The 19,834-nt window shown below is 44.0% G+C and overlaps 1 protein-coding gene across 2 annotated transcripts in view; it reads left to right on the top strand.

The window, feature by feature from the left end:
- EYA2 (EYA transcriptional coactivator and phosphatase 2) overlaps positions 1-19,834 on the top strand; it is a 309,580-nt gene that overhangs the window by 86,068 nt on the left and 203,678 nt on the right. For both annotated transcript variants that reach the window (XM_025400344.1, XM_025400343.1), the window contains exon 2: positions 11,280-11,398. In XM_025400344.1, the coding sequence (XP_025256129.1) occupies positions 11,290-11,398 (109 nt within the window). In that variant the 5' untranslated portion in view covers positions 11,280-11,289. The remainder of the gene's footprint in view (positions 1-11,279; positions 11,399-19,834) is intronic.

Genomic DNA, 19,834 nt, shown 5'->3' with positions numbered 1-19,834 from the left:
TGGAGCAAAAGAAAGGCCAGTGTGCTGGAATCAGACATTGGGTGAGGAGAAGCCAGATCAAGGCTATGTTCCGAAGTCTTCACTTCATCTTAAGAGCAATGGAAAGCCGTCGGAGGTTATAAGCAAGGATGAGGTGAGGGGGCAGGTTCACGTTTATGCTGTCTTTCGCTGCACAGAGAACAAACTGGAGGGAGGCCATGGTGGCCCCAGGGAAGTGGGCAGGGGGACTGCGGTGGTCTTCCTGGGCAGGGAGGGTGGTGGCTTGGACCTGGGTGATGGCCGTGGAGGTGAACTTTATAAGGCCTGGAGATGGATTGGAGGAGAGGGAGAAGTAAGAGTGATCCTGAGCTTTTGGTGTGAGCAACTACCCCCTGAAATGGGGAAGCCAAGCTGGTTTGTGATTCACAGATGTATTTTGAATGGAAATTGAATGAGGCTGGTGGAGGCTGCCAGAGACGTCCAGGTTTGGGCCACAGCTGCTGTCTGTTCAGAAGCCTGTGATTGAAGTCAGCAGGCTTTGATTTTTCAGCCCGTGAAGGATGCTGGGAGTGGCCCTCTCCAAAGTCCCCTTGGCTGACTGGCCATCTGTCCTCTGCATCTAACAGGCAGGGCCACTGTCCTCAGCCAAGGTAGCTGGTGCACTCACAGAGGTGGGGAAAGGTGAGCAGCCCACCCGCTGGGGACCCTCCATCTGCTTTTGATCCCTCCCAGCCTTTGAAGCTGCCCCTGCCCCCACCCCCCAGCTGTCATCTCTCGGGCTCCCCCACTTCTTCCCAGTCCCCAGGGACAGGGGTGGTGACAAGGGTAACAAATGGCACAAGCTGCAGGCAGCAGCAGGCCAAGGAGGCCAGAGGGTGGGGGCGCTTGAATGCCTTTCTTCCCGCTCCTTCAGGCTCTCTTCTGAAGTAGCCAGGCTATCAGGGTTTTGCAACAATGCAACAAAGAAAGAATTTTTTTTTTTGTAAATGAATTCCATGCTTTTGCTTCCTTTCCCTTCCCTCCCTTCGTGAAAGGGAAGCTACGTCTTTCTCCTCCCCCAGATTCCGTGAAGGCTGTCTGAGTTCTCTCTTCCTTCCCCCTGCATAGAGAATAAGCTGGTCTCCAATTTCAGGTAATTGTGAGGTGGGGAGTAGGGAGAATGTGAAGGAAGCCTTCCCCTCAGATTGCAGGAGAGCTCAACTCTGCCCCTCAAACCACAATAGGAACCAGTGGTTTCCGGGTGATCCTCATGACAGTTTCCAGTGTCTACCTGGAATGAAACGAATAGTGTGTTTCAAGCTTTCGTCTGTGTGAATGCAAATAATCTCGGCTGCCCTTTGTTGAATACCCAATGCCTTCTCTGACTCACTTTCCTCAGAATAACCTGGCGGGGAGGGTAGTATTTACTCCATCTTACAGAATTGAGGCTCAGATAAGTGAAATAACGTGCCCAAGGTTACACCGCTGACAAGGACATAGCTGGGATTAGAACCCCTGGAACAGATAACAGGTCTGGTGCTCTGACTGGGTAGCTTAGTAGACTTTAGAGCTCAATGGGCCCTGAGTTGAAATTGTGATCCAGAGCTATTTGCAAGCTGTGGTTAAGAGCACAGATCTGGAGCCAGATCACCTGGTTGAGAATCCTGGCCCTACCACTAACTGGCCAGGTCAATCTCTGAACCTGTCTCCTTATCTCTACCTACTTCATAGGATGAAATGAGCCAGTGCATGCAGAGAGATTTAAACCTTAGAGTAAATGCTCTGTAAGTGTGAGCTGTTTTTATTTCTAGTATCCGTAAACTGAGCAATGTAATCAGGGCCAGGTTAAAACCTTCGGCAGCCTCAAACACCAGAGACTGGCCTCCCTCCTCCATGGTCTCCTCCAATTCAACAATAAAACAATGTGGTTCATAAGACAAAAAACTCACTGTGTGCTGAGAAGTTTTTTATAGTTTAGTTTTTTTTTATTGGTATATAATAGATGGACGGATTCTCAGGGTGCACGTGATCGTTTGATGCATTCATATAATGTGTACAGATCAAAGCAGCATAATTGGGATTTCATCACCTTAAATATGTATCTTTTCTTTATGCTAGCATCATTCAAATTACTCTTTATTCTAGCTATTCGGAATGTATGATAAGCTATTGTTAATTATAGTCACCCTACTGTTCTATTGAACACTAGGTCTTATTCCTTCTAACTGTATATTTGTACCCGTTAATCAACCTCTCTTCATCCTCCCCAGCACCCTTCCTGCCTTTAGTAATCACAATCTACTCTCTATCGTCATGAGATCTACTTTTTTAGCTCCCACATGTGGTTGAGAACATGCCATATTTGTCTTTCTGTCCTTGGCTTATTTCACTTACACAATGACCTCCAGTTCCATCCACGTTGCTGCGAATGACAGGATTTCATTCTTTTCATGGCTGAATAATATTCTACTGAATATGCATACCACATTTTCTGTATCCATCCATCAGTTGGTGGAGTGTGCTGACATTTGAAAAGTTTCTTCTTAGATCCTCATGGCAGAACAGGATAAGTTCACCAAACAGGAACGATTTCACATTTTCTTGGTGACTGCACTTTGCTCAGACTTAAATCTGTGTTTAGTCAGCCTTGGAGAAAATACAGGACAGATCCTTCTATCTCCCAGCGTGGTGGAGAGAATTAAAAGAGATACTGTAAATGTGATCAGGAAAATTGCCTGGCATATAATAGGTGCTTGGGAAATGAGAACCATGACTAGAATTTTTGGAAGAGTTTTACTAACTCTGGAAACTGAGTTGCCTTGAGTTGCTTGTTCACATTCCTATAGTCTGTGGCTAATAGTTTGCTTCTGCAAGTCACCAGTGCCTGTAGCTGTAGCTGCCCGCAGGAAAGAACAGTTGTCAGGTTCTCAAGTCAGGGTCATGTTTACTTTGTGAAGATTAATATTTCTGTAGCTTTGGCTTTGTTAGTGCTGTTCATTTATTTGCCTCCAAAGGATGATGTGTTTTGATTGCTCTAGGTATTTTAATTGCTATAGGTATTTGAGATTTTTCAGATCTAATTCTAGATCTAACAGAGACCTAGAATCAGTCAAGTCCCTTTCTTCATGCACATTAATTTTGGAAAAAATAAACTTTTGAATTATCATATATTGGTGGATTATTTTATCATTACTGTGTGTCCCTGTACATCTCTAATAATGGTTTTTATTTTAAAATCTACTTGGGGTAATGCCAGCTTTCTTTTGTGTTGTATTCATATTATTGAATCCTTGCTTTGAACCTTAGTATGTCTTTATATTTAAAAGGGGTCTCTTGTAGTTAGTTTTTTAAAGTCAGTCTGGTGATCTTTGTCTCTCAAGTGTTGTATTTATTCTGTTTGCATATACTGTAATTAATATATGTACATGAAATGTTTACATTTATTATTATTCTTTAAGTGGTTACCCTAAATATTATAGGATACATCCTTGATATATCTAAAACTTTACTATAAATTAGTACTTTTACCATTTCCAAGAAAATGCAAGGTCCTTAAAACATGTTGATTATATTTATCTATCCTCCTGCTGCACATATTTACCCTTTTACGTTGTTCTTTATCTTTGCTGAATTTTCATGCTTCCAGAACATTCTTTTTTAGTGCAGGTTTACTGATGGCAAACTATCTTAATTTTGGTTTGTTTCATTTTGATTTTGTCTTCATTTTGAAGTTTTTTTTTTTTTTTTTTTTTTTGCTGGCATATAATTCCACATTGGCAGATGAAATTCCATTGCTTTCTGGTTTCCATCAATTCTGCTGAGAAGCTGATTCTCAGTCTTATTATACCTTCTTTAAAGATTATGTCTTTTATTCCCCCTCTGACTGCTTTTAAGATTAATTTGTGCACATGTGCAGTTTGACCATCACATGCCCAGGAATGCTTTTCTCTGTATTTATCTTGTTTGGGATTCACAGAACTTCTTGATTCCATGACTTGATGTCTGTCATCCATCTGGGGAGGTCTTCTGTCAGTTTCTCTTTAAATATTGTTTCCGACTTGCTCTCTCTCTCCTCTCCTTCTGTGGCTCCTACTACATGTGTGCTAGATCTTTTACCATGTTCCATGTTTCTTTTATGCTCTTTTAAACCTGTTTTTCAACCTTATTCCTGAGATCTGTTTACTGACTTACCTTCCAGTTCACTAATTCTTTCATCCACTATGTCCAGTCTGTAGTTCAAGTGATCTGTCGAGTTCTTAATTTTATTTATTTCATTTCTCAGTTCTATAATTTCCTTTTTTTTTTTTTTTTTTTTTAAGATGGAGTTGTGTTCGTGTCACCCAGGCTGGAGTGCAGTGGTGCAATCTCAGCTCACTGCAACCTCCGCCTCCTGGGTTCAAGCAATTCTCCTGCCTCAGCCTCCTGAGTAGCTGAGATTACAGGCACCTGCCACCATGCCTGGCTAATTTTTCTATTTTTAGTAGAGATAGGGTTTCACCATGTTGGCCAGGATGGTCTCAAACTCCTGCTTCAAGTGATCCACCCGCCTCGGACTCCCAAAGTGCTGGGATTACAGACGTGAGCCACCATGCCCAACCAGTAATTTCCATTTTTAAAGAGCCTAGTTGTTTTTAGCAGCATTCTCATCTTAAATCAGTTTTTTTTTATTTTATTATCACAGTTGCTAGGGACTCCATGTTTGACAACTTCAATAGCCGAATCTCATGTGAGGTTTTTGTTTTTGTTTTTGTCTTGGTTTTTGATCATTTGGTTTTGTCTCTTGGTAATTTTTCTATTGTGTATAAAACATTATGGAGACTCTGGAAGATGACATCTCCCCCAAAAGAAACGTTTTTCCTCTGGCTATTGATGATAGTAGAGGCAAATCACGTTTGTCCAATATGGGATTGAGATGACTCAAGGCAGGATCTATTTTGTTTGCCCTAACTCCGAGGAAGTAACCCTTCAGGGTCCCAGTTAAAAGCCTTGAGTGTTTCTCCAGGCTCCTCATCCTTATTGAGGGTGAATATCATTTTTTGCCTTCCTGTAATTAGGCAACTGCAAAAAAGCTCTGCTTAATTTCTTGCCTTCATAGCTACCCCTTTTTGCTTGGTTTCTCTACCTCTCACCACCCCCAGCCTGGGTATCAGCAAATACCTCAAGGCTAATAACTCGACAATATCAGACTCATACCTCTGTGGTTCTCATATTTCTACAATCTTTGCTCCTGTGTCCTAACTACTTTAGTAATCCTGAACTCCAGTTTTTGTCTCCCCAGCTCCACAAGACTGAAAAACTCTAAGCTGTTGCTTTTTAATTCTTTGATTGTAAATTGGCAAATGTCTTGAGGGGAAACTTGATAGAGGTCAAACTTAGTCTGTTTTTCATCTCTCTGGGATCTTGGTCCCTCAGGACTTGCCTTGGTTGACTTCCAATCCCTTAAGACAATATTTTATAGCTTTTATTTTTGATCATGATAGTGAGATTGGCTAAAAATACAAGCTGTCCCATCATAGCTGGGAGGTGCACTCAGCTGTACAGTTTAATGCATATTAGGAAAAATGGCTTATTTTTGTTTTCTTCAATATGGAGAAAAATTAAACTTTAAGCCACATAAAAAGGCAGACTGTAAATGAATTAAAGACTTAAATATGAAAGCTAAAATTCTAAATGAATAGTTTAACATGTAGACAAATTTTGAAATCCCAAGAATAGAGAAAGGATTTTTATACCTACAAAAAGAAATTATTAGGTAAATATGTAAGGATTTTTTGTTCTACAAAAGACAATAGAAATAAAGAAAACAGACAAATGAAAGACTAAGAGAAGAAATTTACAGCATTCAAAAAACACAATGAATACCTAGACTCTGTAATGCACTCCAGCAAATCAATAAGGAAAAAAAAAAAAAAAAGATAGCCCAGTAGAAAAATGGGCAAGCATAAAAGATCTGAACAGGCAATTTCCAAACATTCATATGGCCTACAATTATGTGAATATATGCTCAAACTCACTAGTAATCCTAGAAATGAAAATCAAAACAACTATTAGATATTGCTTTCCACGCATCAGTTTGGCAAAAAGTAGAAAGTGGGGCAGTGCCAAGTGTTAGCTGGAATTTGTGAAACTGGAATGCTTATGTACTTCTGATGGAATCTAGAATGGCACAGGAATTATGAAGAACAGTCTGCTAGTACTTGTTCAAGTTCAGTTCACATATGCTCCATAACACAGAAATCCTCCACCTTGGATATAAATACATTTTAGGAATGTGTGTGTATATAGTGTATGTAGGGAGAGATACTGCATTTTAAAAAATGAAGATGAATGGAGATGTTCATTGCAGCATTGTTTATAAGGTGGCTGAGAGGTAAAGGCTACCTAGCTGTTCACCACCAGGGCATTGCTTAAATTCAGTAGAGTGGGTGTACAATATAGAATTATAACTATAAGTTAGATATGCATCCAGTAATATGCACATTTTTAAATCTGCAGACTGAAAATAAAAAGCCTTCTAAACAGAATGAGATATTGTGCACATTATTCATTAAATTAAAACACATGCCACACATAAAATAACATGGCATCACTTATAAGGAAACATTTACATATTTAATATGTCAGAGTCATTGTCTAGGGTGTGGTGGAAAATAAGAATAACTTTTAAAAATCTTGTTGGAAGAAGGCGATGGCTCAAATAAGATTTCCTCCCTCCCTGTCCCTCTTTCCCTCTTCCCCTTCTTTTCTCCCTTCCTCCAACAGTTGGTAATTGGATGATGGAATGAACAAGATTCTGTGTCAAGTGCTGTGGAGGAAATAAAGATGATTTCCCCATTGGCTTGGCCTTCAAGAACCTTAGGCAAGGACCTAAGCTGAATACACCAGAAGCCTTAGTAACAATACTCTGTCCCAGAGTTCAGACTCACAAACACATTCCTGCTCTGCTTAAAATCAACAAATCCTCTTTTGGATGTGGAAGAGCTCTTAAGGATGACAGCAACACTCAGTACAGTAAATAAGTTACGTGACTGAGGCCAGAAGTGTCACACTGCTGTCTCTTTCCTTAGCAGGCTTTTCTGATAATACATATGACATAGCTCTCAAATGCAAATGCCTGTAGGGAACAGGAGGAAATACAAATGGAAAAAGAAGGTCAAATGTAAGAGAGCAGGGAGTGGTGGGGACTGTGACAAAATGGAGTCCATGTACCTTGACTTAATTGGGCAGCCACTGTTCAGTGCCAGTTGGTTACTGCCACGCAAGAATAAGGCAATACTCTTGTAGTTTCAACAAAAGCTGAAAATCTAGATTTTTATGTGAAATTGTCTCATTTTTAAATATTGGCAACTACCTCAAATATTTTTAAACCCCAGGGAGTGGGGGAAACAATTCACTTTGTTTTTAACCAGATTTGGTCAGTTGGCTAACAATTTGCTACTTCTGATACTCTCATAGCATGTGGATATCTGGAGACTAGTGATATTTTTTAACCTCATTGTTTATTTTTTTAACCTTTAATTATTTGCACACACCCAAAAGAATGAAGGGAATTAGTTTAGACAAGATGCAAATTTCTGGCACCTGTAGCCAGATAACAGCTACAATGTCTGCCATTTGCTAAGCACCATACGATACGCTTTGATGTATCAGAGGGAGCAAGACAGCTAGGCCTCTATCCTGGAGTGCCTGTGGCGTTTGAGAAACAAAAAAACAGGTACCAGGATGCATGTATATGTGGGGACATTTTAGGACTCAACATTGATATAAACATTGTGTGTATGTATGTGTCTGTGTGTACATATATATACACACATATACACATATATATGTGTATATATGTGTGTATATATGTGTATATATGTGTGTATATATATACACACATATATACACATATATGTATAGTAGAGAGAGAATATAAACATGTAAACACTAGAGCTGATTCGTGTGTGTGTTAGCCCGTTTTGCATTGCTATAAAGGAATACCTGATACTGAGTAATTTATTTTTTAAAAAGCAGTTTATTTGGCTCACGGTTCTGCAGGTGGTACTAGCATGGCATCAGCATCTGCTCAGCTTCTGGTAAGGCCTTGGGAAGCTGTTACTCACAGTGGACGGTGGAGGGCCAGCAGGCACATCGCACAGTGACAGAAGGAGCAAGAGAGATGCCCGGCTCTTTTAAACAACTAGTTCTCCTGTGAACTAATAGAACAAGAGCTCACTCATACCATGGAGAGGGCACCAAGCCATTCATGAGGGATCCACCCCTATGACCCAAATTCCTGCCACAACACTGGGGATCACATCACGTTTTAACATGAGAGTTGAAGGGGACAAAGCCCAAACCATATCAGGGTGGGATTCTCTCATCAGATCAAAACGTCCTTATATAGAAAGTATTTCCTATGTGCAAGCCCTGAGATAAGGGCTTTCTTATTTAAAAATTAAGTGTTCCAGGCATACAAAGACGGATAAAACATACAAAAATAGGGTGCCCGGCATCCTGCTTACCTGATAGAGGGGTTGGCAAAGTTTTGCTGCCAGATACTAAATACCTTCGGCTCTGCAGGCCGCACATGGTCTCTGTTAAAACTACTCCACTTAACACTGTGGTGTGAAAGTAACCACAGACAGGATAGTAAACCAGTGAGCAGGGCAGTGTTCCAATAAAACTTTACCTATGGACACTGAAACGTGAAATTCGCATCATTTTCACATATTATGAAATAGTATCCTTCTTTTGATTATTTTGCAACCGTTTAAAAATGTGAAAGCCGTTCCTGACTCACGGGTCACACAAAAACAGTTGTGGGCTGGATTTGGCTTACGGGCCATAGGTAGTGTCAGCCCCTGAATTAAAACACTACACAGTCGAAGCCCCCCAGGTGCCACTTCCAAAATTATATCCCCTCCTACCCCCAGAGTTAGCCTTTCTCTTGAAAACAGTGTTGATCATTCCTGAGTGTAATTTTCTTTTTGTGGAATGCATCTGTGTCCATTAACAGTACAGTTGGTTCCAATCCAAGGATTCAGTTAACTACAAATCACAAATATTCAGGGGGTGGGATGAGCACAGTGGCTCACGCCCCTGAGGCCCGGAGTTCAAGACCAGTTTGGCCAACATGGCAAAACCCCATCTCTGCTAAAAATACAAAAATTAGCTGGGTGTGGTGGTGTGTACCTGTAATCCCAGCTACTCGGGAGGCTGAGGTAGGAGAATCACTTGAACCTGGGAGGCAGAGGTTGCAGTGAGCCCGGATTGTGCCACTATACTCCAGCCTAGAAGATAGAACAAAATTATATATATATATATATATTCGGGGCAAAAAAAATACAAGAATAAAAATAATATATATTTTAAAACAGTGCATATAACAACTGTTTACATAGTGTTTACATTGCATTGGACATTATAAGTAATCTAGAGATTATTTAAAGTATATGGGAGGATGTATGTGGGTTATGTGCAAATACTCTACCATTTTTTATAAGGGACTTGAGCACCTGCCAATTTTGGTGTCCATGGCAGGGGGCGGGAATGGGTCCTGGAAACAGCCCTCCTGGGTTACTGAGGGGTGGCTGTATTTTTGAACTTTATTTTGAATAAGCATTTAAGTTGCTATTAAAATAGTGCTTTTTTTTTTTTTTTTTCCACATGAATCACCTTTTTAAATCTTCACCATGACCGTTTTCCAGATGAGAAAGCTTTTGACTTAGAGCAGTTTGGTACCTTGCTCAAAGTAGTGGGTAGCCCACTGGGATTTGAATTTGCAACCTTTATACAATGGGATCTGAGTTTATAAGCACCACACCACCGATCGCTACGTTGTGTTTCATTAACCGAATAATAACTGATCTTGCCAAGGATGACCTTGTGATAACGATGTGCTCACAATAAATTTAGCCTTTCTCTGAAGACGACTGTGAGTTAAATGTTACTGGTTGTAGTTTAGACCTTGGAAAATTGCTACACCATGTATAGTAGTGTGTGCATTAACCAGAAACCTCATTTTCTAAACCCAGTGGGTGGGAGTTTATTTATTAATATTTATTTTGAGACAGGGTCTCACTCTGTCACCGAGGCTGGAATGCAGTGGCACGATTACAGCTCACTGCACCCTCCATCTCCCCTGGCTCAGGTGATCCTCCTACCTCAGCCTCTTGAGTAGCTGGGACCACAGGCATGTGCCACGATGCCCAGTTAACTTTTTTGTATTTTTCGTAGAGATGGGGTTTCACCATGTTGCGTAGGTTGGTCTCGAACTCCTGGGCTCAAGTGATCTGCCACCTCGGCCTCCCAAAGTGTTGGAATTGAAGGCATGAGCCACTGCGCCCGGCCAGAATTTAGAAGGAGCGACTACCAACATGGTGCAAGAATTGGAAATATTTTCAATTAAAACATGAGAAAGACCAAAGGAGACTTCATCCCTGCTCTCCCCTGCCCATCCCCCATAGCATATTATAAAAATCATGGGTAATTCAGGATCCAGTATGTTCTCTCTTGGTCAGGACCACAGTGATGAACTGTGGAGTATTGCCACCTAGAGAGCTGTTAATGATGCTGATGCCTTTTGAGCTTTTCTCCGTCTGTGCGAGTAGTACCATGTTTGTTTGTTTTGAGATGGAGTCTCATTCTGTCGCCAGGCTGGAGTGCAGTGGTGCGATCTTGACTCACTGCAACCTCCGCCTCCTGGATTCGAGCGATTCTCCTGCCTCAGCCTCCCGAGTAGCTGGGACTACAGGCATACGCCACCATGCCCAGCTAATTTTTCTATTTTTTTTTAGTAGAGACGGTGTTTCACCATGTTGGCCAGGATGGCCTCGATCTCTTGACCTTGTGATCCACCCGCTTCGGCCTCCCAAAGTGCTGGGATTACAGGCGTGGGCCACCCCGCCCACTCTCTTAACCACAGTCAGCTCCACGTTCTCCCTAAGCCTCTGGCTTTTGGAAATCTAAATCCAAATGCTCCCTCTCTGCCTATCTCTCTCTTCCTCAGCTGGGAAGTTGCCCTAGTTTGCTCTGGCTCATTTATATGACATTGAAAAGAGACCAAAATATAATTTTTCTAATGGCAAAATATAGCAAGAAGGAGGGGAATGTTTTAATCAACTGGGTGTATTCTCCAGCGGGGAGCAAGAACTTCATTTTAATTTCTCATTTCCCTTTGATGAAAACTTCAGTGAATTTTTATCATGTGGAATTTATAAGAAGGCTGGGTTTAGGTAATCAGCTTTAATATTTATACTCTTAGGGAAAGAAATAGGAATCATTAGCAAGCATGCATAATTAATGAATAAATTATATTTCCCTTTGTTTTCTTTCAGGTACAAGGAAATGCTAGAACTAGTGATCTCAGCCAGCCTCACTGTAAACAGCGCTTGTCTGGAGAAACTGAAGTTTCACCGTGCTGGCGTCACTGTGTGGACTCTGAGTGGCAGAGAAGGTAGGCTTCCTGCTGTGAGTTTGGGTCAACAGGTGTGGTGGTCCTAGGTCACCCTGAGAATATCGTAAGCGACAGACACGCATCCTTTCCAAAGTACTGTCCTTAGGACAATTTCTCCCCCTGCCATTTAAATGCTTGCCTCTGAACCAAAACTTTGGCATGCCTCTCTGACAATTCTGTCTCGTCGTTAGAGATAAAAATATGCTCGTTTGTATCTTGAACTTCCTTTCTTGGTCTCCAATTCCAAGAAATGCTGACACCACCACAGATGATAGTCACTTTGGGGTGAGTCCCAGGCCCAGCCCTTGGATGTGTTTTGCAGTGTCTGCTTCCGGCTTTGAGCTCTGTCCTCTACTCTGTTCTGCCATCCCCTTGTCCAAGCAGGCGTCTTGCTTACAGGGGTTTGACATTAGGACAAGAACTCGTCTGCCTCTTGCTTTCAGGTCGGGTTGGAGTCAAGGAAGCAGAGAAGAATCAAAGTGGTTTAAAAAAGTATTGGCAAGGCCGGGCGCGGTGGCTCAAGCCTGTAATCCCAGCACTTTGGGAGGCCGAGGCGGGTGGATCACGAGGTCAGGAGATCGAGACCATCCTGGCTAACATGGTGAAACCCCGTCTCTACTAAAAATACAAAAAACTAGCCGGGCGTGGTGGCGGGCGCCTGTAGTCCCAGCTACTCGGAGGCTGAGGCGGGAGAATGGCGTGAACCTGGGAGGTGGAACTTGCAGTGAGCCGAGATCGCGCCACTGCACTGCAGCCTGGGCGACAGAGCGAGACTCCGTCTCAAAAAAAAAAAAAAAAAAAAAAAAAAAAAAAAAAAAAAAAAAGTATTGGCAAATGATGCAGTCGAACTAGTTTTCACTAGAACAATTCCAGCTATTGTTTGTTCTGTTTCGGATCTGTCAGCCTTCCTGGTAGAGCTTGGAGTTAGCAAAAGGCATTAAGCTATTATGTTTAACTATTGGGCTTAACCCTTTCTTTGGCTGACTTCGGGATTTGCTGCTGGTGTCCTGAGACCCCCTCGTTGTTTTTCCTTCACTATCTGTTTGACACCAACTCATAGGGCACAAATGCTGTGTAACTGTCTTGGAAAACCAAAGTGACTTGTGTCTAGTGGAATATAACATCACAAGGAATTGGCTTTGAAGCCAACCCAGGCTCCCATGAGTAATTATTGCTGTCAGCAAGACAATGACATTTCTCCTTACATGCTGGTTACAGAGCTGGAACTGCACTGATGAAAGTACCACCAAGTGGCTTGGGCTCTCATGCCAAAACTGGATGGTGAAGAGCACACCCTCATTCTTCCTGGCACTTTGGACCATTCTTGTAAACCGCCCTGGGGCCTTTGAGAGTTTAAGAAAATTTACTGAGCCCTGTTCAAAGACAGTCATCATTTTCTTTCCAAATAGAGACACAAGTCCACTTAAGTAGAGACACAAGTCAACTGTCTTCATTTGAGAGCCGGTAGTAACAGGAAAGGGCATAGGCTGCTGAGTGGGGAATCCCAGCCCCACTGCTTCTCAGCCAAATGATCTCAGGCAAACCGTTTAACTTTTCTGAGCCTCAGTTTTCTCACCTGTCAAATGGGGGCATAATGGCATACTTCATAGGGTGCTGATTACAAGGAGGAAGTGAGGTGATGGGATGTAAAGTGTCTGGTACACCTTGGGGGCATGGTGCATGGTTAAATGTACCATTCCATCGTCGTTCTCCTCTGAACCAAATAACCACGGTAAATTCAAAACCATGGTTGCACACAGGGCAGCCTGTAGCCACATCTGGCCCTGGAGTTTGTCTTTGTTTGGTTTACACTATGTTTTAAGTAAAAGTGAATTTGTAAAAATTGGGAGCACTCACATACAAATCTGGAGTTCTAGTTTCTCTTAAAAGGCTGAAGGCTGGCTAGGAGCAGTGGCTCACACCTGTAATCCCAGCACTTTGGGAGGCTGAGGCAGGCAGATCACGAGGTCAGGAGTTTGACAGCAGCCTGACCAACATGGTGAAACCTTGTCTCTACTAAAAATACAAAAAGTAGCCGGGCATGGTGGCACATGCCTGTAATTCCAGCTACTTGGGAAGCTGAGGCAGGAGAATTGCTTGAACCTGAGAGGCGGAGGTTGCAGTGAGCTGACATCGCACCATTGCACTCCAGCCTGGGCAACAGAGTGAGACTCCGTCTCCAAAAAAAAAAAAAAAAAAAGGTCTGAAGGCTTTAGCAACTCTGGGCCTCCACATTCCCTGCTGGCTGCCACTAGTAGGAGCTGAGAGGCAGCTGTCCCGTAGGTGAATCCATGCCTCTCCCTTTTGTCCTTCATTTTTATGAGCACCTACTTTCTGCCAGGCACTGTTCAAAGCAACATAACTCTAGATTCATTCTCCTCCGCCCTCTCTATCACCGTCAGAGCAAACACTCGGCACTTGTCATGTGTCCGGCATTACTCTATTTAACTCATTCAATCTTCACAACTCTAAAAAGTGGGCCCTGTTATTATCCCCATTTTACAGATGAGGAAACCAAAATGCAGAGAGGTCAAGCAGCTTGATTGAGATGGCACAGATAGCCCAGATTTGAACCTACATAGTCTGACTTCCGAGTTTATTCTCCTGATCAGTACTCTGTACTGTTTCTCATTTAATTATTGTACAACTACTAGGCTATGAGCCCATTTTACAGACATGGAAGTTGGGGCATGGAGGAGTTACGTAACCAGGTTAAAGTCATACCAGAATCAAACCCAGGCACTCTGGTTCCAGAGTTCTCGCTTGTAAACCATTTCTAACTCACTTTCTGCCAAGCCGTAAGAGTCTCCAGACCCTAGATCTTCAATTCTCGCACAGTGGTGAAATCCACAGACACACTCCTTTTTGTGACTTGGAGCTGTCAGTGCCCTTTGTAGTGCCCTGGAACAAGCTGGCTGCCATGGTGAAGGCTTTGAGGGTGGAAGCGATGGGGCGGAGAGAGGTTGCTCCCAGATTCAGAACAGGTAGCGCCAGTGAGGTCAGGTTACACACACACACTTTCTTTCTCGTGGGGCAGGTGGTGAGCTCCAGAGACTCTGCAGGGGACATTCCACCCTGGAGCGCGACCCCCAAGTGCCGGATTATGCCTCTCCCGCTGCCTGGCCTCCTGTTCTCCCTCGTCCTGGGCCATTCCTTCTATTACAGAGTCTTTACTAGGTGGCTGCAAAGATCCTACTCAAAGGAGGACCCCAGAGAGTCATGAGTCACAGGACCCGCACTCAGGGGGATTCTGGAGGGAGCCAAGAAGCTCCCCAGTGGCTTCCGTTGCATTCTCACCTCTGCTGCTTACCGGCCGTGGGACCCTGGCTAGTGGCCTAACCTCCTTGAGACCCGTTTGCCCCATCTGTTTAATGAGAGTAATTATTCCACCAACCTCACAGACTCAATGTGAGGATGAAATAAGTTAAAACAGGGAGTGGTTTATATTAAGTTAAAACTTATTCTATGCTTTTTAAGCACACTAAGTTTTAACTTAAAAAGTATAGAATAAGATCTGAATTCCTTATCCTTGGCCACCAGGCCCTACTTGTCTATCCCTGGAAGCCTCCCAAACTCATCTCCCTCCCTATCGCCTTTGCTCCTTGGGCCCAGCCCCTGGCCCCTTTTCCTTTGCTTTAACTGAGAAGCATGATTCTGCGCCCTGGACCTTTGCACCTGCTGTTTCCTCTCTCTGGACCAGTCTTCACCCAGGCTCTGCAGGACCAGCCCTCCCTCAGTTCTCATCAGAGAGGTCTTTCCTAATGAAAGGAACTACCCCTTCCTTCCTTCATTTGTTCGTTCATTTATTGAACAAATGTTTAATCAGCCATGTGCCTGGCACAGTTTTAAGTACTGGGGAGACAGCATGGAAAACCCTATCCTCATGGAGCCCACACTAGGGTGCTGACAAAGCAAAAAGCTGACAATGACGATGAAGAAGTATATAGCACGTTGCATGGTGATGCGTGCTGTGAAGGAAAAAAGCAGGGGAGGAGGATGAGGAATGCAAGGGTGGAGGGTTGCAGTTTTTGTTAGGGTGGCTAGAAAAGAGCTCCCTGAGAAGATAACACTTGAGTTAAGACCTGTAGGAGGTAAGGGAGGGTGCCAGATGGCTACACAGAACAAGAGCCTTATGCACAGAGAAGACAGCAAGTGCAAAGGCCCTGAGGCAGCAGTGTGCTCAAAAAACTTTACATATATTAATACAAACATATATACATATACATATGTAAATTTCTATTCCTGTTTAGCATGCAACTTAGTGCCTGGCTCATGGTAGATCCTTAAAAATTATTTCTGGGTGAGTGAAGGGGTGGGTGGATGAAGACGGGGTGGGTGGATGAAGACGGGGTGGGTGGATGAAGACAGAGTGGTGCTGAGGAAGCCCAGATCACTTTAGAGGCATATTGGCTCTGAATCCTTAGTAAAGTTTCCTTCACTTCCCCCTGCCTCATTTTCTACATTTGCATCGTACTGATAATAATTTCCTTGCTGGGTTGTTGTGGAGAATAGAGAGATCATGCTCATGCAGTCCTTGGCACAGTAACCCTGGTTTGTTTGTGGGAACCACTTGAGAAATATTACCTATTATTCTTTACGATTCACGGGAAAAATGGATTTGAATTGTATCCTGTCTCTGGGAAGGGGTGGTGGGGAGTTACCCTGAATAGAGGAAAATTTTTCTTTTAAAATGCAAATGCATTTTTCAGAAACTGATGCTCTAATCTCATTAAGTGTTTCCAAGGAGCTGCTCTCACTTCCTGCACCTCCTCTGCCCTGGGTGTGACAAGACCTCATTTTCAGTTTCAGTCTCACCGGTTCCAACCTGGAGCTGATGGGTTTTGATTCATTTCATCCAAGCCAGGCTGAGCTGCCCAGACCTTCGCCCAGGTACTGGCCTGGGGAACCACATGTCAGCTTCATCCTTCTCACCTTTAAGGCTTTTGTAGTCGTTCACACCCAGAACAACCTCTACCTGTGCGGAACAGAAATCCCGTTTTGTGGGGGCAAAGGGTGCATTAATCCCATCGTAGCCTCCACAGGTAAAGAACTTCCATTGGTGGCAGTAGCTCACAAATGTCACAGTCTCGAACCACTTTCTGTCGTGTATTCAGACCACCTCTACGGCCACTTGGTACTAATTTGTTCTTTTTTTTTTTTTTTTTTTTTTTTTTTGAGACTGAGTTTTACTCTTGCCTCCCAGGCTTGAGTGCAGTGGCGCGATCTTGGCTCACTGCAACCTCTGCCTCCCAGGTTCAAGCAATTCTCCTGCCTCAGCCTCCCGAGTAGCTGGGATTACAAGTGCGCACCACCACACCCTGCTAATTTTTGTAGTTTTAGTAGAGGCGGGGTTTCACCATGTTGACCAGGCTGGTCTCCTGACCTCAGGTGATCCACCCGCCTCGGCCTCCCAAAGTGCTGGGATTACAGGCGTGAGCCACAGTGCCCAGCCTGTTGTTTCTTTAGAACAACTCCTTTGAAATAAATTCATTTTAAAAGGATGACTTAAACCAGTTCCAGAAATGAAGAGTTATGACTTTGATGGTCTTGTTGTGATTCTAATGTGCATAAAATTAATTTGCAATGTTTTCAGTCAAAGAGGGAGTATTTATAGACTCCCGAAAACCATCGCACTCTAGGACTTGCCGCCTCATTCCTTTCTGTCCTCAGTGGCACCTCCCACAAGAGACAAAGGGCTTGCTCATGGTCACAGAGCCTCTCAGTGAGAGTCAGAATTGGGGCACACACTTCTGGACGCCTAGCGTGGTGTCTTTCCAGCTGTCCCTGTCCCTAGTATGGGAGTGATTTAAATCACCCACACGAGGAAGATGAACTGATACAGTTTACAGACGTGTACCTTCATAGCAGAGACCCGCCTCAAGACATCTCGCTGGCACTACAGATTGTCTCATCTCTCTGGGGGATCCCTTAGACGCCGGCCCCTGGGGTCCAATTAGGCAACATAACAGCGGTTGCTGCTTTCAGAATCATTAGCTTCTTAATCCTCCCAGTGAGAGGTGAAAAAAGTGTGAACATTCAAATTGGGCTCATGGATTTAAGTGGCTTAACCAAGGGCCCCCAGGAGAGCTGAAGCTAATAATAGCTCCTCTGTGCTCAGCACTTAACCATTTGCCAGGTACCTGTCCCATCTGCATATGTGCAAGATACTGCCCCAATTTGCAGATGAGAAAACTGAGACTCAGAGGGAAGAGGTGAAGGGCACAAGGTCTCATGGCCGTATTGCAGCACAGCCAGGATTGAAATTTGGATCTGACCCCTTAAGCCTATGTGTTTTCTTTGGAAAGAACATCAACAAATGATGAGACTGGGTTGTAGATTTGGCCCATAGTAGGTGCATGATAAACATTTGTTGACTGCATGAATGAATGTGTGTCCTCGGGTAAGTTGCTCCACACAGTCACTCACATACACAATTGCACATAGTGCAGTACACACAGACTGAAGCTTTAATTTCCTCTCTTAAAACTGGATCTTTGCTTTGCACATTTATATTGTCTTCGTGGCCCCAATACGCACTTGAGTTTGTGTCTTCTGAAATGGAGATTTCTTTTAATGAACCCCAAATTGTGATAATGCTTAGTGATGTGTAATTTTGTATTAGCCAGTGGTCTAAACTCTCCTCAAAATGTGGTCTGTGAACCTGCAGCATCAGCGTCACCTGGAGGCTTTCTTGACCAACAATCAGAGCCTGTGTTTTAATAAGATCCCCAGGTGAATCCTGGTTCCAGGTGCGCTGGTCTCCAGTGTCCATTGCTTCCTTTGCAGCTTGTTATAATTGCAGTTAAGTACTCATTTGTGTGATTATTTGTTTGTCATCCATCTCACTCACTAGACAGGAGGCTTCAGCTCCATAAAGACAGGGACCCTGACTGCCTTGGCTCACAGTATTAGTCCATTCTCGCACTACCATAAAGAAATACCTGAAACTGGGTGATTTATAAAGAAAAGACTTTTAACTGGCTTACAGTTCCGGCCTCAGGAAACTTACAATCATAGTAGAAGGTGAAGGGGAAGCAGGCTCATCTTCCATGGCTGGAGCAGGAGGAAGACAGGGGGGTGGCAGGTGCCACACACTTAAACAACCAGATTTTGTGAGAACTCACTATCATGAGAACATGATAGAACTCACTCACTATCATGAGAACATGAAGCTACGGGAAAATCCATCCCCATGATTCAGTCCTCTCCCACCAGGCCCCTCCTCCAACACTGGGGATTACACTCACTATTGTAACCCAGTTCTGAACTCATGCCTGGCACTGAATGAATGAATGAATGAGCTCAGCCCAGAGGCTGTGGCCATCTGCTCAGCTGATCCCTCTCTCCTCACCCCGAGGAAGCTTGGGAAGAAGAGGAGGCTTAGAGTTTAAAATTCAGAAGGAAATAGAGGAGGCACTCTGTCCTCCCTACTTGGCAGCCAGCTAGCCCATTATGCATCAGCCACAGCCCCTTCATCCTGTGGGTCCATTCTCAAGCCTTGGGGGAGGATGAAGAAGGGGCAAAGCTCAGAGTAAAACAGATTTGGTTCTGTTGGGCGCCAGGTCATTAGAGCTGCTTTCACTACCAGCAAAGTGGATCAAAGTTGCCATCAATGACTTCTCCATTGACCTTGACCTCATAGCCTACATGGTCCAATATGAATCCATCATGGCAAGTTCAATGGCACCAACAAGGTTGAGAGCAGAAAGCTATGATCAGTGGGAAGTCCATCTCCATCTGCCAGGCACCACATTCCAAAGGGGGCATTGCTGCCACTGAAGAAGTTGCCTTCATCACCCTAGAGATGCTTGGGGCTCACCTGAAGAGTGGTATCAAAGGGGCATCATCTCTGTCCCTTGTGCTGATGGCCTGTGTTCGAGATGGGGGTGACCTACTCCCTCTAGATTTCCAGCAAGCCATCTGCTTGTCCCCCCAAAAGGATCTATGACAACCATGGCATCATAAAGGTACTCATGACCACTGCCTGTGCCCTCTCTGTCCCTCTGGCAAGCTGTGGTGCGATGGCCAGGAGACTGCTCAGAGTGTATTCAGTGGCACTGCCAAGGCTGTGGCAAGGTCATTCATGAGCTGAATGGGAAGCTTGCTGACACAGCCTCCTGTGTCCCCACCCTCAGTGTGTCTGTCCAGGATCTGACCTGCCATCTAGAAAAAGCTATTGAGCACAGGGACATCAAGAAAATGGTGATGCAGGCACCTGGGGGTCATTGAAAGAAATTCTGGCCTACACTGAAGACCACGTTGTTGCTTGCAGCTGTGACAGTGATGCCCACTCCTCCACCTGTCGCACCAGGGCTGGCGTTGCCCACAACCACCAGTTGGTCAAACCTACTTCCTGGTACTGTGCGGACGTTTGGCTACAACACCTGCAGGGTGGACTTCCTGGTCCACGTGACCTCTGAGGACTAAGAGCTCTGG

Source organism: Theropithecus gelada, chromosome 10 (genome assembly GCF_003255815.1).
Source record: "Theropithecus gelada isolate Dixy chromosome 10, Tgel_1.0, whole genome shotgun sequence".
In the NCBI taxonomy this organism is placed as follows: domain Eukaryota; kingdom Metazoa; phylum Chordata; class Mammalia; order Primates; family Cercopithecidae; genus Theropithecus; species Theropithecus gelada.
The sequence above is the reverse complement of the archived record's forward strand: the minus strand, read 5'-3'. Positions and strand labels throughout refer to the sequence as shown.